At 38.6% G+C, this 17,196-nt stretch overlaps 1 protein-coding gene across 1 annotated transcript in view; it reads left to right on the top strand.

Annotated features, from left to right (window-relative positions):
- The first annotated feature begins 798 nt into the window (after nucleotides 1-798).
- Nucleotides 799-17,196, top strand: part of glipr2 (GLI pathogenesis-related 2) — a 32,935-nt gene continuing 16,537 nt past the window's right edge. The window contains exons 1-10 of the mRNA XM_066668767.1: nucleotides 799-819; nucleotides 920-1,132; nucleotides 1,377-1,454; nucleotides 2,361-2,510; nucleotides 2,914-3,093; nucleotides 3,655-3,729; nucleotides 4,421-4,492; nucleotides 4,935-5,144; nucleotides 5,784-5,861; nucleotides 6,152-6,301. Coding sequence (XP_066524864.1) covers nucleotides 813-819; nucleotides 920-1,132; nucleotides 1,377-1,454; nucleotides 2,361-2,510; nucleotides 2,914-3,093; nucleotides 3,655-3,729; nucleotides 4,421-4,492; nucleotides 4,935-5,144; nucleotides 5,784-5,861; nucleotides 6,152-6,301 — 1,213 coding nt within the window. The 5' untranslated portion in view covers nucleotides 799-812. The remainder of the gene's footprint in view (nucleotides 820-919; nucleotides 1,133-1,376; nucleotides 1,455-2,360; nucleotides 2,511-2,913; nucleotides 3,094-3,654; nucleotides 3,730-4,420; nucleotides 4,493-4,934; nucleotides 5,145-5,783; nucleotides 5,862-6,151; nucleotides 6,302-17,196) is intronic.

Below are 17,196 nucleotides of genomic sequence, written 5' to 3'. Positions count from 1 at the left end.
TAAAAGTAATTTGACAACTATTCAAACAATTTCAGAATGTAATTTAAACAACATTTTCAAATACATGTTTTCTACCTTACCTTACCTGACTTATGATAAACAATATATATGTATATATATATAAATATATTAGTCTAATTTTATTTAAAAAATAATAAAGAAAATAAATAAAGCTGGAGACAGCCAAAAACTGGGTCATTCTCAGCAGTGACTCTGATTTGGTGGTATTGTGTTAGTGTGTGTTATGCTGGTATGAGTGGATCAGACACAGCAGTGCTGCTAGAGTTTTTAAAGCTCCCGGTGTCACTGCTGGACTGAGAAGAGTCCATCAGCCAAAAATATCCAACCGACAGTGTCCTGTGTCACTGATGAACTAGAGGGTGACCGACAGATGAGCAACTGTCTCAGACTTTACATCTACAAGGTGGACCAACAAGGTAGGAGTGTCTCACAGAGTGGACAGTGAATGGACAGTGAGTTTATAAACTCCAGCAGCACTGCTGTGCATGATCCACTAATACAAACAAAACACACACTAACTCACTACCGCTACATGAGTGTCACTGAGTGATCCAGCACCCAAATCATACCCGCTCTGTTGTGATCCTGAGAATTGAATTACAAGAGGAAAAGAGGTTAACAAACTCTGCAGAACAACAGATGGACTACAGTCTGTAATTGTACATCTATAAAGTGCACCTCTGTGGTCAGTGGAGATGTAGAAACCAGGTGATCATTTTTTATGTTATGGCTGATCTGTGTATATGAAATATGTGTTATTTCTCTTTTACAGCCTCATCAGCTTGAAAGCCATGGCAGGTTAGAGACCATTTTGACTTTTTCATATTTTGTGTCTTTCTAAGAATCATGGTATTTCATGTTCTAAACATTTTGCTGGTATTTATTTGTCTCTGAACAGTCTCCGCAAGTTTTAAGCAAAAATTTCTTGCTAAGCACAATGAGTACAGGAAGAATCATGGAGTTCCCGAAGTGACTCTGAACGAAGAGCTGAGTGAAACAGCCCAGGCTTGGGCTAACCACTTACTGTCCAAGAGAAGCTTGGCGCACAGTGACACTGACGATGGCGAGAATGTGTTTTATTCATATAGCTCTGTTAAAAAGGAACCCACAGGTGAGTTTCCCTTTGAGATCACTGTGTCATATGCTATAATTCAAATCAGAATCAGTCCAGACTTTTATTACAACGTCCTTTACTTGTAAAATAGAACCTGTTTTTCGTGTAGTTATTGAAAAATCAATCTACACACTTCTCAGAACGAATTTGTTTTTTTTTTCTGTATATTCCTCACTTTAAACTGATGCGTAACAAAACAATAATGTCTCATTCTCCATAACCTCCTTGATATTCCTATCAGGACCTGAAGCTGTGGAGAGTTGGTACAGTGAAATTAAAGACTATAATTTCAGCAAACCTGGACATCAGCCCAAAACAGGTAGGACTGGTTTTCAAAATAATCAACTTTAGCAGCTTACAGAACTGCACTGGGACTTGCCTAGTGCTAATTTCCTACAGCACAGGCACAGGCACAGGCTTGGCTACTCTGTTGCACCAGAAACATGCAAATTCAGGGTTTGTGAGCTGTAGAATTTTGGAACCAATTTTGACTTAAAATTGCTCTAGCACCATGGCTGCACTAGACCTGATCTAGACACATACACAAGCACAGCCCTAGTATTTTCACGCACAGAAAATATCCCAGCTTCTCACCATCACCCACATTACGGTTGTTCACGTTGTTGAGAACAATATTAATATTTACATAGATGTAAAAAAAAAACAAAAAAAACTCCTAAACATACATTGCATTGAGGGAACTGTCACTGCGATGAGTCGCTGGCAGAGCTCCTGCTTTAAAGGGGAGGGGAGTGACTCTGACTGCATATTGGTCAATGAAGCCTATTGACCAAGTACTCAATCTGTTAGCTTCCTTTTTGCAATGGTTCCAATCTGTGCCAGACTTTTAAATCTGAAATATCTGTGCCGGCCGAGATACCAAAACTCCATTTCACACTTGTGCCATGCCCTCACGAGCCTGCACAACAGCTTTATGCCTTGTTTCTTGGACAGAGCTTGCACAAAATGGAGCCCTCAATTTTCAAATCAGGTGAACAGTCTCAGGGAAGTATAGCAGAAAATTAAAAATTAAAAATAGATAAATAAGTAAATAAATAAATAAACGAACTAAATAACTAACTAAATAAATAAATTATATATTATTTTATATAAAAATATTGAAATATTTTTTTATTAATCTCTGCTAGGGATATTTCGGTTAGAAATTCCTAATTTAATTCACATATGAAAGATGGCAATGTCACTGATATAGTATCATTTACAGGACACTTCACCCAGGTGGTATGGAAAGAAACCAAAGAAATCGGGGTGGGTATGGCTACTGATGGAAACACTGTGTTTGTGGTGGGTCAGTACAGGCCTGCAGGAAACATCACCAATGCTGGATACTATGAGAAGAACGTTCTGCCTGCAGGTAAACTATACAACATGAAAATGTATTTCTGTATCATTCTAACAGACATATCTATGACTTACAATCACCATATTTATATATATATATATATATAAAGAGAGAGAGAGAGAGAGAGAGAGAGAGTGGGGTTTGAGCCCCACTCCGAGTGACTGTGAGTAGAATGGTGTATTCTCCCCGTGTCTGTGTGGGTTTCCTCAGGCTACTCCTGTTTCTTCCCATGGGCCTAAAAGGCACGTGGGTAGGTGGTTTGGCGACTCAAAAGTGTCCACAGGTGTGAGTGTGTGTTGCCTTGTGACAGACTGGCGCCCCCTCCAGGGTGTGTTCCCGCCCTGCGCCAGATCTATGCTAAAGCAAACAGACCATTTTTCCCCTCCCATGACAGCTTTTTTTTTTCTTGAAACAGATAAAAGCTGTGTGCAGCAGCAGCATTGTGATAAAGACAATGAGAGCAAGAACAAATGCGAAGATCCCAAAGAGTCTGGGACTGAGCACTCACAGATCATTAAAACCGTGAAGCACACTCGAACTACGACAGGAGAGTCCGTAGTTTATTCCTATACCTCTGTTAATAGTGAAGTCTCAGGTGGGTTTACATTTAATAACACTATGTGTCATATGCTCTCCTTGAGGATCTGTGCATGATTCACAACTGTAGATTCTGTAGACTTGTGTTACAATGTCCTTTAGCTTTACAGCTGTGTTTAAAATAACATTACATAACTTTATAAGTTACCATAGGCCCCTCTACAGGGAACAGATGTCTCTAACAGTTCCTGCACACTTATTACTTACTAAATATACAAACTGCGGCAAAAGAAAGCAACAGAGTAAGTATTTATAGCAAATAAAATAGAACTTGTGCACTAGCAGAATAATGACATCAATAAAACATGTCATTTAACCAGAGTTCTTAAATTCATTCTGATTTACTATAACATGACCATTTCTGTTGAGACCTTCCTCTACGTTGTGTGGCCAACTCAATGTATCAAAGTCATAACAGAGGTTTTCTTTGTGAGCTGCAGAAACAGTAGTTTCAGTATTTAGAATTAGAGAGAGATGTGTCTGTATTTTTATAGTAGAGTGTGCAGTGGATGCTTTCAACTACAAACTGAAAGAATAATTTCCTTGTTTCTCATATTAGGACCTGAAGATATGGATAAACATTTCAATGAAATGAAAGATGCCTTTAACAAACTTGGACATCAGCCAAAAGCAGGTAGGACCGGGTGTGCGCCGGTTTCCTCCCACAGTCCAAAAACATGTTGGTAGGTGGATTGGCGACTCAAAACTGTCCTTAGGTGTGAATGTGTGAGTGCGCCCCCTCAGGGTGTGTTCCCAGTGATTCCAGGTAGGCTCCAGATCCAGACAATTAATTAATGACTGACTGACTGACTGAATGAATGAATGAATAATGCCATAAAAAACGCCATTTAACCAGAGTCACTATTAATGCACTTACACTTATTCTGATTCATTGTAACACCACAATTACTGCTGTGATTTTCCATTAGTGTGTGTGGCTAAATTAATACATGTTCATCATAAAGAGGTTTTCTTTATGAGCTGCAAAATGAATAATCACATTATTTATTAGAGACAAATGTGTTTGCACTGTTTATAGCAGAGTGTACAGTGTTTCAAACACAAACTGAAGGAATAACAGAAATGAAACAGGCCACCTATCTTTCCTCACAGACAAAACTGTAGATTTTCTCACAAAAAACATCAGCTTTTACATTAACAATGATAACAAATATGTGTAGTTTTAATCAAACCATCTAAAGTTCTTCTCAGGACAAATTCCTGTTCTGTATATCCATCAGTTTTAAGCAGTGATTAATAAAACAGGTTTTAGACCTATGATCTTAATCTTCCATTCTCTGTGATTTCCATTTTTCTCATTTTAGGACCCAAGGCTGTGGACAAATGTGACAGTGGAAATAAAGATGACAGCAAACCTGAAGAGAAACCTCAAATAGGTAGGACTGATTTTAAATGAGACTGGTGAGAGGTAACACCCAGGCTGCCATATGAGTGTGTGTGTGTGTGTGTGTGTGTATGTGGGGTGGGGGATTAGTTAGGACAATTCTAAGGGCCTTAGACACCTAGCAGTGCCCCTGATAACACTTTTCACTTCAGTATGGCAGACCACTTTTCAGTTCCCTGGTCACAGCACCAGAAGCTGTATATTTCACTGATATAGTATCATTATCAAGACCCGTTCTCCCTGGTGCTATGGAAAGAAACCAAAAAGAAAAGGGTGGTTATAGCTACTGGCTGAAAGACCAGCCTGCAGGGAATAATCAGTGCTATATACTATGAGAAGAATACTCTGTCAGCAGGTAAACAATACAACATAACAGTCATGATATATTACATTATATAACAAATTTTGCTGGTGTGTTTTTTGTCTCTGAACAGATGAAAAATTTAAGCAAGAATTTCTTGCTAAGCACAATGAGTACAGGACAAAACATGGAGTCCCTAAAGTGACCCTGAGCGAAGAGCTGAGTAAAACCGCCCAGACTTGGGCTGACCACTTACTGTCCAAGAGAAGCTTGGGACACAGTGACACTGACGATGGCGAGAATGTCTATTATTCCTTTAGTTCTGTTAAAAAGAAACCCACAGGTGAGTTTATATTTGAGATCACTGTGTCAAAAGTTGAGAATGTTCAAGTCAGAATGTATGCCCCAGAGGACCTGCGCATGATACACTTCAGTATTAGGTAGACTTTTATTACAATGTCCTTTACAACTGTTCGGTGAAAAACTTTGCGGGAAGGTTATAGGTTAAGATATTCTCTACAGGGAACAAGTACCCGTGTCTTTTCCCATACACACACCGTTTATTTGCTAATAACAATGAAGAACAAGAAAGCAATATATGTCAAAACCAGTGTTGCTGTTTACATTCTTAGACTCATTCTGATTTACTTTAACTTCACAGTTCCTGCTGTGAGTTTCATTGTGTGGCTGAATTAATAGATGTTCATCATGAAGAGGTTTTTGTTGTGTGCTGCAGAAACAGTTGTTGCAGTATTTAGAATTAGATACAGTGTGCAGTGTGCACAAACTAATGGAATTACAGAGAACTGGAAAAAGCTAGCTACATTTCTTTTGTAGTAACTGAGAAAACAAGCTAACACTCTTTTCAGAATGTTTATTATTTTTGTTTTTTGCATATTCCTATCGCTTTGAAGCAATGTTTAGTTTTACTTTTGTGAGAATAATGTTTTATGCTCCATAATTTCCTTGTTATGCCTATCAGGAGCTGCAGCTGTGGAAAGTTGGTACAGTGAAATTAAAGACTATGATTTCAGCAAATCTGGACATCAGCCTAAAACAGGTAGGACTGGTCTTCTGTCAGAAGAGGAGCTGAACTTTGACCAGGTCCTTTTGGTCCAAAATAAAATACTAAAGATTAAAGTCGAACCATCTCAAAAGAATAAAGCAACAAAACAGAACAAAATGAAACACAGAAAAGCATTTAGTAAAAAAATATATATAGATATGTAATGTAATATTTAACTTAAACAAAAAAAACTAAAATATTTTTAAAAATATAATTGAATTTACAAAAAAATCTGGATATTTTTGCTCAGATCATTCAGTAATATCAGCTGGTATCATTTACAGGACACTTCACCCAGGTGGTATGGAAAGAAACCAAAGAAATCGGGGTGGGTATGGCTACTGACGGAAACACTGTGTTTGTGGTGGGTCAGTACAGGCCTGCAGGAAACATCACCAATGCTGGATACTATGAGAAGAACGTTCTGCCTGCAGGTAAACTATACAACATGAAAATAAATCCATTATCAATATCATATTCATTGTTCATTACAACAAAACATCTTGCTTTTACTAATGAATATGTTTACATATCTGTAGAGTGTTGCAGTGTATACTGTGGTTCTGTATCTTGAAACTAACATTTTAATGTGTTTCTGTTCATTTCTACAGGCAAATAAGAAACCACAAGACCACTGATGTACTCACATACATAAAGATTTATATGAAACAAGTCCTTGTATATATTTTTGGTAAACAACTTGTTTTTTCAAGTAACATTAAATCATTTTTGGGTGACTGCATAATTAATCATTTTAATTGAATTTTATAATTAAATCCGTTCATATTTAAATGCATACAGATATTACAGAATAATAAATAAAATACCTGTTATAATTTGGCTTGCTTTTCTGTTTCTTAATTTTTTATATTCTTCGATCTGCGCTCTGATTAAAGAATGATGACAGTGGTGGTATATTTTTCTGTCAGTGAAGTATTACCTTCAAGGGTTCGTCTTCAGTAACTTTACACTGAAAACATAAATGTATTAATGTCTGCAATAATATGAATTCTGAATGAATTTTAAGTGGCATTCTTTTTATAAACCTTAACTCATTTCAACTTCAGGATTTTCATTTAAGTTTTCTATTTAAAACCGTTCTATGGCAGCATGGTGGTGCAGCAGGTAAGTGTCGCAGTCACACAGCTCCAGGGACCTGGAGGTTGTGGGTTTGATTCCAGCTCCGGGTGACTGTCTGTGAGGAGTGTGGTGTGTTCTCCCCATGTCTGCGTGGGTTTCCTCCGGGTGACTATCTGTGAGGAGTTGGTGTGTTCTCCCTGTGTCTGCGTGGGTTTCCTCCGGGTGACTGTCTGTGAGGAGTTGGTGTGTTCTCCCTGTGTCTGCGTGGGTTTCCTCCGGGTGCTCCGGTTTCCTCCCACAGTCCAAAAACACATGTTGGTAGATGGATGGGTGACTCAAAAGTGTCCGTAGGGGTGTGTGTGTGGGTCTTGCCCTGTGAAGGACTGACGCCCCCTTCAGGGTGTATTCCTGCCTTCCACCCAATGATTCCAGGTAGGCTCTGGACCCACCGTGACCCTGAACTGGATAAGCGCTTACAGGTAATGAATGAATGAATATTATGAAAAGTTACAAAATTCACTTTTTCCTTTTGAATCCAACTGGACTCAAAGACCACTGTTGTACCTTTGAAGGGACATTTATTCTGTCAGTACCTTTACTGAAGAAGGTTGTACCTGTACAGGGTTGTCAGCAGCTGTAAAAATGTCCCTCAGAGCTGAAGAAGAAAGCTTGGGAGGAACCAACACTTACAAGGGGGACCTTTCCTCCTTTGGTAAATCTACCTACAAAATACTGACAAAAAGGTCCTTATGCCATCACATAAGTCTGCAGTTATGCTCATGTGTACTGATATAATCATAGTAGTGATAGCAAATAGGAAAGAAAAAGAATTTACCACATCAGAAACAACACACAGATTGACTTATATCAAATACTGCTATTGTTCAAGCCACAAAAGCAGGGTGAAGCTTTCAGCTACCTCACAAACCATGGTGAATGAACTCTGTGAAAGACTGAAAATTATGCCGAGGATGTGTGCAGTTATTGTGCCCCAGGGACCTCAGGGTTAGTGAAAAATGCATCAAAATATGCAAATGGTTCAAATCCCACCTTGGTGAAAATCTGTGCAACACATCTGTGTCGTTACGCATCCTCAGTCCAGCGACAATCAGAGGGGAAAAAAGACTATCATTTTCACATCAGAAAAAAAACACAGTCTGACACCAAACACATCTTACAACAGTGCTATGTGCGGGTGCTCATTGGAAGGTCATATAAACCAGGTGGTTACTTCACTCCATTCGGGTGTTTGGCTGAAGATCCCCACAATTTACAGAACAAGCCCAAAATGTGATTTATCGTTAAATAACAGCTAAAAAATTTTTTCAGTAATAACAAATCTGATCTGATTATATTTGACTTTTATCTACAGAAAACACACATAACAAGACGATTCAAATGCAAATTTGCAATTTTCTTAAGGGAAAGAAGTAAATCGTTACAAGATATGTCACATCTCATAAATGTGTGTATCATCTAATGCTCCATTTTAGTGATTTCGGAACCTAGGAAATACTAAAGTCATATTTACCACTGGTAAACTCAGAATATGTACTCAGGTATGTATATATATATATATATGCAAATAAGTCGAGCTAAAAAATGAATTATTTTCAACTGAAATTAAATAACGTTTCAATCAATGATGTTACATGAGCTTGTAAAATAAATATGGAACATGAAAGTGGTCAAATACCATTTTTTCAACACAGCAATTTTGGCCTAAAATAAAAATAAAATTGCCAATAGGTCGTCATTATACCATACAACAAAGTTACTTTGGGACAACACTGTGACAATCTTATTCCAACAATGTATAGTTCCACCTTTTGACAACATTGTAGCAACAGTGTAAGAAAGTAGACAACACTGTGACAACATTGTGTGTTTGCTGGGAGTTAACATGGAGGTCTGAACTTACCCACCTACAGTAATGTTGTATAAAGGCAGATTTTCAGATCCCTTCTTGCTAAACATCATTGTTTAGTTTTCTTTTATTCTATATTTTAAAATAAAAATACATTAATTAAACCTTTTATGTTAGTCCTGCCCTGTGGACGATTTGGCCATCTCCATGCTTGGTTTTCCCTCCAAGAGACAAGAAAGTGACTGTCCACATAGCTCTATGTTTGCAAGGTGGTGAACTGCAGTGCAAATATTTTAAGGGAAAGTGACCATCCACATATTTCTCCACCAAGGAAAAACAAATATTCTTCAGCAAATACAGTCTCTGACAAAAAGCGAGAGTAGACAATAATTAACACTAGACTGGCTATGAATCTGAGCTCATGTTCCACTTTAAATGGTACTCTAAATTAAATATTTCCTGTTACACATTAAACTGTGCTCTAAAGTAAACTTGAAAGTTGCTCTATGTGTTGTTCCTTTATCACTCAGGACGTTTACACAGGGTTTTATTTACAGTGATATTTACTTTTCTCGGTTTTAAAACAGACTTGCCCAGCACCATTTAAGGTGAAAAGAGAAATTCAAAAGAGAGACTAACTACAGCCATGTGGACTCTCAAATAAATCTACAATTGATATAGAATATGGTATAATAATGTTTCCTAACAGAATGTACAGAAAATATGCATTTGAGGTCACCACAATGACAATTTTTCTGACAGAGGGGAGCTGACTAAAGCCTGCTTTCGTTGTCTCCTGTTCTCCCTGCCCAGTAAACAAGGAACATCCCTGGACGTTCAAAATAGGTCTAAAAGTAGTCTGTCCGTCAAGGACATATTTTAAACGTCAATGGACGTCCAAAATCCATCTTAATAAGTTAGTTAAGTGGTGACCAATCGATAACGTCAGTGGACGTCCAAAACGCGTTTTATACAAGTAATTTATTTCGCAGCCAATTAATAACGTCAATGGACGTCCAAAATACGTCTAATAGTCGTCTTTTCAACTTTCATTTTCAACCTCAAGAGAACGTTGATTAGACGGCAGCCATTACGTTACTTCAACGTTGAATCAACGGCTAATTGTTTACTGGGTGGACTTCTGTATGTTCCCTGTGTTGTTCTGTGATTTATCATTGTGATTATTATTATTAATCATACGATTATAACTCCGACATTATTCTCATAAATATTACAATTTTATAGGAGAACACACCAAACTCGCAGACAGTCATCGTGTATAAAAGTGCATAGGGCCTATTATATACAAACACAACTACATGTAACGAAGATATACAAATTATTGTAATAATAATACTTAATAATTTTATTAAATACACCTGCGCTATTTGTTTGAATTGTTTATGTTTTTCTTATTCCAGGCATTACCGTAAAACTGGTAAAGGACAGGACGGCAAAATTTAAATAAACCCACCCAGAAAGTGTGGTGCCCTATCCAACACTGTCAGGGCTTGTCGTGCTATTCATTCAACTTAAGCGATCATAGGTCCTCACAGACATGTCCCAGCATTTATTCTAAAGCCCTCTCAGAAGAGTAGGAGCGGTTAATCTGATTTAAAAGAAACAGTGGATGAGTAACTGTCCACAAACCTTTAGCCGTTTGGAGTATTTAAAAGCCGCGGTGTGGAGAGGAGGGTAAATGCTGCCACCTCACGGAGAACATGGAGGTGGATTTAACGGGCGCAGAGGGAGAGCACAGATTCAGGGCTGTCACTGTATACACAGCACTAGCCCCTCAAAAAAATGAAGAAATAAGGATTGAAACCTCTATTAGACTTCTACAACCTTAACAGCAGACTCTGTTTGAGCTGGGAAAGGTGTGTTTGAGTGACACGGTGAGGTCCTTATTTTTTTGGGGGGGTTATAGCGGTATCAGGAGGACTTTTACATGTTTTATCGCTCTTACAGCCAACAAATTGGAAGTTTAAATATTTAGCTAGCAACAACGGTTACTTCCTTAGAGTAGCTCAGAATATCAAACACCACTGCCAGTAAGAACAACACAAAGTGGACACAAAAGAATGCAATGGGTTTTATTTGCTCCTTGATGGTAGTACTGTGGATTGCCATGTGCCCTGTGCTCTCTCTCTCTCTCTCTCTCTCTCTCTCTCTCTCTATCTGGCTCTGTAGCTATCTGTGGTTTAAATCCTTGGTGTAAATTGTGATGTCGGTCTGACTTTTAAAGGTTTGGTGTAATCAAGAATCAAAGTTGATTTTTTTTATAAGACGATGAAGAACTTGGACAGTTTTCTGAATGTGTGGGAATATGATGGGGCTCTGTGCACCATAGAGGATGGTGTTTTGTTATTCTCTGACGTGTTAAAATAGAGTGACCTGACGTCTTCTTTTACCCGGGCGGAATTTCACAAACGTCCGGGATTTTGTTTTTCTAGAACTTACATAGAACTTCGAGAAGTGTTTCGTTCACAAACTAGTCCCGCCCTCCCCTACTCCGATTGGTTCGCTTGAGTGAGAAGGGGGCGTGGTGAAGTAACCTAAAATCTTCTGATTGGACGGTCTGACTGTAGAGCTACCGTTATTGGTCGATAACCTTCTCTGTACACATTTAATTGGTCAGTCTGCACGTCAGTAGTCCTTGTTTACGTCAGGCAAAGCTCATGTACCTACCCTCATCTCGAGCAGCTATGCCGAAACGTAAATGTAAGTTCTCGGATGAATTAAAAAAGAAATTCCCATGTTTTGTGTAGAAAATAAAGGTGTAAAGGACCTTAAAGCATACATAGGTTCAGCTAAGAATACAACGGCAGCGAGGGGCGAAAGAGAAACGTGTCCTTTTTCACCCTCTCAGATCTGGTCACCCTAGTTAAAATAAGAATTGCACTTGATTCCTGAAGTTTCTTTTTTTTGTAACAAATAGTGAATAATGTCTTGTTAAAACTCAAAACTAACTCTCTCTCTCTCTCTGTAGCTGGAGCTGTCATGGGAGTGCTGTATGCTGAGAGAAGGTCCTTTCTATGAGTGGATATAAGAAGCAAGGAGACGTGGAGTGCTTCTCCTGCCATGTGTTGACAGCAATTGATGTCACGTGGGTCTTTTGTTAATTAGGTCCCTTGGTAATCCTTCTTGTCAAGTTATTTTGGACATCATCTCCCAGACTGATATGAAACAGATAAACATAAAAGGTGGCGGTACGTACCTGAAATGTGGTGATAGAGGTTTCTGGAAGGCTTTTACATGTATTATCAGGCTTCCAACGAATTGGAAAATGGAACATTTAGCAACAAGACTGAGCTTGTTATTCAGATTTTTCAGCTCACCTGTGTAACCGTTGCATCCATACATCACAGATCACAGAGGGATCACAAAGAAAATTTCACTTCTTCCAATTTACAGGTTACAGGATTGGTTTACAAGTGGTTTGTTGCTGGTTTGCAGTTATGTCGTTACTTGTGGTTATTAGACAAACCTTTAAACAAAAAATATATAGAAGAGAAACAAAGTACATTTGTAAAAAACTATACTGTAAATAATAATCTTACTGCATTACCTCACATAACACTTTCTCAAAGAAACGTGACCACATTAAAGTTCAACTCTTATTTTGACACTGAGTAAAGAATATTTCTACATTCGAATACAAAAAGACCTTTCGTGTAAAAAACACATTCATTTAAAACATTGCAAGCGTTAACCACTTATCTCACAGAAATGAAAGTTAAAAGAATACTATATAAGAATTGGCTTTTTATATATTATTATTTTCTATTTGTTTTCAAAAATGTTACATATTTATTTTTCGGTAGAAGTAGTGTGCTGTTTTATGAGACCAAACAAATGATAAAACAGTTGAGTCGAAAAAAATAGAATTGACTTTTGTATCTCCTGGGCTCCCCCTACCTGTTGCTGAGTGTAGTTAATGTTTTCAGTACTCTAACTGTAGTGAAGTCAAGACACACACATCTCTCTCTTTTTCTCTCACACACACACAAAGCCTCTGAGCCAAGGGATATTCAAATCTTATTATAACACTGTTCTCAACAAAGCTTGGGTTGCATCGAGGTAAATATAATACATAGGCACGGTGGTGCAACAGACAGTGTCTCTGTTGCACAGCTCCAGGGCCCTGGGGTTGTGGGTTTTAGCTCTGCTCTGAACTGTGAGGATCTTGGTGTGTTCTCTTTGTGTTTGCATGGGTTTCCTCTGGGTGCTCAAGGTTCCTTCCACAGTCCAAAACACACTGGTGGTAGGTAGATTGGCTACTCAAAAGTGTCCATTGATGTGAGTCTGTATCGCCCTGAAATGGAATGGGGCCCAACCCAGTGTATGTTCCCACCTTGCACCCAGTGATTCCCACTGTGATCCTGAACTGGATAAGTGCTTACATACAGTGAGTGAATAAATATACTATGTAGGAATCCTTTAAGGAACCAACATATTCGATAAAACACATGCAGCTCAGCAGCTAGCACAGTTCACAATGACACAAAGGCATTTATTTCTGCAGGAGAAAGGGCTTTATATCTTCTTAATGGCTGCTTCTCCAGATTCAGTAGATGTTTAGGTCCTACAAAGCATCTCTATGAACCAAGCTAGGTTTCAACTGTGTCCAGAGTTAGCACAGTCCAGTTTGACTCTTCAGGGGTGCCCATGTGGCTACTAGCATAAGCACTTGATTCTGCTTGTTTAATCAACTAGGCTACATTCACATTACCAGGCTAAAATGTCTCAAATCAGATTTTTTTGCCTTAATGTGACTCAACTCTAATCTTTTCCTGGCTGTGTGGACATGTCAAATCAGACTTGAGATTTTGGAAACAGCAATTGTAGCAAAAGGCAGCAGGCATTTCTCTCCTTCTCACCCTAATCATGTACAGTGAACAAGGTTTTGCTGTTCACATGAGCAACATGGGTCTGTTTTTCCAGTTTTAAAACAACACTTTGTCTCACAAATAAAATGGTTTTGTGAACGTAGCCCTAGTCTCAGTCTTTAAACAGTTGGTTAATTATACAGGGTGTGCTCCTAGTGTTGTAATGAAAACCTGCAGCCACAACAAAACTTTATGGATTGGTCACCCTCCTCTACAGTGTGACTCTTAGAGAGCTGCAGTTGACGGAATCTACTCAATATGATTTTACTGACGATGGTACTGCTCAGGTCCATCACATCCAGGACAAACAGACTAAAAAACAGCTTTAACCCCAGTGCTGTACAGGAACTGAACACACAAATCTCTTAAGCCACTCATTGTGTCACGCCCTCGTCTCGTCATGTCTGTTTTCTCGATCTCAGCACATGGCTTTGTTTTGTTGTCGTTCATGCCCCGCCTTTGTTCCGCCTCCTTGTCTTTACCCTCGTTATCCGTTTCAGGTGTTTCTCGTTTGTTGTTGTATTTAAGCCCCCTTGTCTCACGTCCTCCTGTCAAACATTGCACCTTTGTTTCGTCATGGTCCCAGTCAGGTCATGTCGTCTTGTGTCATTCTCGTTCTCCTAGATTCCAGTTCCCAGTCTCGTTGTTTTGCTTACTTTGTCTAGTGTCATCTAGCCTGTCTGTCTCTGCAGTTTCCCTGTGTCTAGTTTAGCCTACTTGGCTCCCTGTTTGTTTTCCTTCTGTTAAAGTTTCTTTGTTTTGTTATTATTCGTTATTAAAGTTTGTTGTGTTTTAGCGAGTGCGTCCACCTCAGTCAGTCTGCACCCCCCACGTCCCTAACACAGGAACTGTGTAATACACAGCAAACACACGCATATTAATCTCTTCAACTACTCAGGGCTTGTGCAATAATCTGTTCTTTTGTTGTACATGTGCAATGATAATAAAGGCTGGCTGGCTGTGTGTGTGTTTGTGTGTGTGTATATATATTTAATTAGTTTTAACCATTTGCAAATGCCCACCACACACCACAAAATGTCATGTTACCAAGAAGAATTCAAAGTAGCACCATGCCACATACAACACCATGGGATAAATCCAATGTTACATACATAGGTTCAAACGTACAGTGTAAAAAATACCTAAACGATGTATTAAGTCCAGGTGTGGACCATGAAATATATTTAATTCTCTTTTCCAGAAGGAAACATGAACATTTGCATGTTTTTATTTATTTTTTTAATTGAGCCTCACTAAACTCACTATTTACACATTTCTACAGTGGCAAGAGACTTTGTCACCCCCCCAACCAACCACACACACAGAGGTGGCCACCCTGTAAAAAAAAAAAAAAAAGCTTCATTAAAAGTACTGAAGACATACCTCAGAAGGGACCACCCTTGTGGTGTTTTTTTCTGAGAGTGCAGATGGCTTTGTTTTGCTGTTAGAAACTGTTTCAGATAAAGATTATAACTCTCATGTCTTCTTCATGTATCTATAAACTACAGTTTTAAATTAAATCTCCACTGCTTATAATAGGTTTAATCAGACAAGGATAGGTCCCCCTTGTGAGTCTTGGTTCCTACCAAGGTTTCTTCCTCCAGTTTCGAAGGAGTATTTCTTGCCATTGTTACCTTTGGCTTGTTGACATGAGGTTATTAATTTAGTTTTTGTTTTTTAATATCTGTAAAACATTTAGGCTGTAAACATCAGTTTTTGCTTCGTCCAAACAGCCCTGTTCAAAACAGCTGGTTTCTGCACCTGTTCCTTTAAATGAGAATGAGCCACAGTTCAGGCCGAGGAGTGAGGTGTGAGAATTTTTAGTCATTTTTACTCAGTTGTCTTTCTTCCACATTTTCCCCCCTGCATATTTAATAAGGACTCTTATCTATCCATACTCATTGTGTTTGTTTTACTTCTTTTACCCTTGTTCAATATAGGTCCAGCGCTGTGATTGGAGAGACTCACACAAGGAGGCATGACGATTCTTAAGGCTAGACACTCTTAAGTAATCCGTAACAAATGCCGTAAATGTGTGTGTGTGTGTGTGTGTGTGTGCTCACTGCCATGAATGGGCTAAATGCAGAAGACAGTTCATTGCATGTTGTACAATGACAAATTATTGAATAATTGCGTTTGTATGAAGTTAGGAGAGCAATATTGAGTTTCAATAACTTTTCAAGTATAACACTTGCTGCTAAACTTTCTGTGTTGCGAAAATAAAGAAAAATGAGAGGATGCTAAAATATCAAGAATGGCCCACAATTTTAAGGAGGTTCTGAGAAACATGGAAATGTTTCATTGCATTCTGAAGATTATATTACATAAAAATATAGCCACGTTTTAGAATGGGTTTAATATCCTCCAGTACATGGCATGCTTTCCAACAGAGGTCTGCACTCCCGGTATCTCTCACAATATCTTGTGGCAGGGGACTAAATTTAATTGTAATTTGCGGGAGCCGGCAGTTAACTAGTGATTGTGCGAGCAGGACATGAAGGATCCTGCAAGTGAATAAAAACACTACGATTGTCTAAAAAGACCATTACCATGCACAATCAACATAAGAGAAAATGGCTAAATAATCAAAAATGAATTAAACTCATTCTAAATAATTGCAAACCAAATAATCATATGAACACCACACGAATTGTGTGTTAATGTGCTGCAGAAACGGCTGAGCCTCTCAAGTGTGTGTGTGTGTGTGTGTTACTGCATGCCCATGCTCATATGCCCGCATCTCCATGTCACATTTGTGAGGGAATTCAAAGTCTGTGATGTTTTATCAGCCGCCCCAGGCCCTTTAAGGACATATATTATTTGGGAGGATGATTTTTTGTTTTTGTTTGTGAAATATTTTGGGACTGAGCAGGTGGGAGCAGCCGTTAATATCTAAGCCGTGGTTTGAGAGGGAGAGATGTTAACTTTTTGCGGGAGTGGGCGGGTGCGGACGGGTGTGGGAGTGAGATAAAAAAAAAAAACGGTCCTGCGCAGACCTTTACTTTCCACTACATTTAAAACTTTCAAAAACTGTGTTTCCATCTACATTACACTACATGGAATTTGTCAAGAGAAACAAGGCAGCTATTAACATTGTCTTCAACAGAAAGAAGATCAGAACAGAGCATCAGTCTGTGTTTGTCTTCTGAATTTTCCAACTGATAATGAACCAACATAAAGATTTATGTCATGTTTCTTATCAGAAACACTCATTTTGTGTGTTATTTCCAGGGAAGAGAGTTACTCCCTCTTCTCCTTATCAGCTGAGGTGCCAGTGATTATTTTTTCAACATTCAAAGTCCACAGAATGCAGATTTTAGAGAGAAGGCCTGTGAGCAAAGCAAGAGCGGCAATGGTAAGAAAAAAACTTCATGATATGAGAATGTGAACTGGGAGTAATCAGTGTCAAGTTAACTGGAATCTTCCATGTCAGTCTATTGTACTGGTGTGTTTTTAACATAAATAGAAAAAATTAAAATGAGACGTAGCCTTA

The sequence above is a fragment of the Hoplias malabaricus genome, chromosome 4 (genome assembly GCF_029633855.1).
Source record: "Hoplias malabaricus isolate fHopMal1 chromosome 4, fHopMal1.hap1, whole genome shotgun sequence".
Classification (NCBI taxonomy): Eukaryota; Metazoa; Chordata; class Actinopteri; order Characiformes; family Erythrinidae; genus Hoplias; species Hoplias malabaricus.
This window is presented reverse-complemented; position numbering and strand designations above follow the sequence as displayed.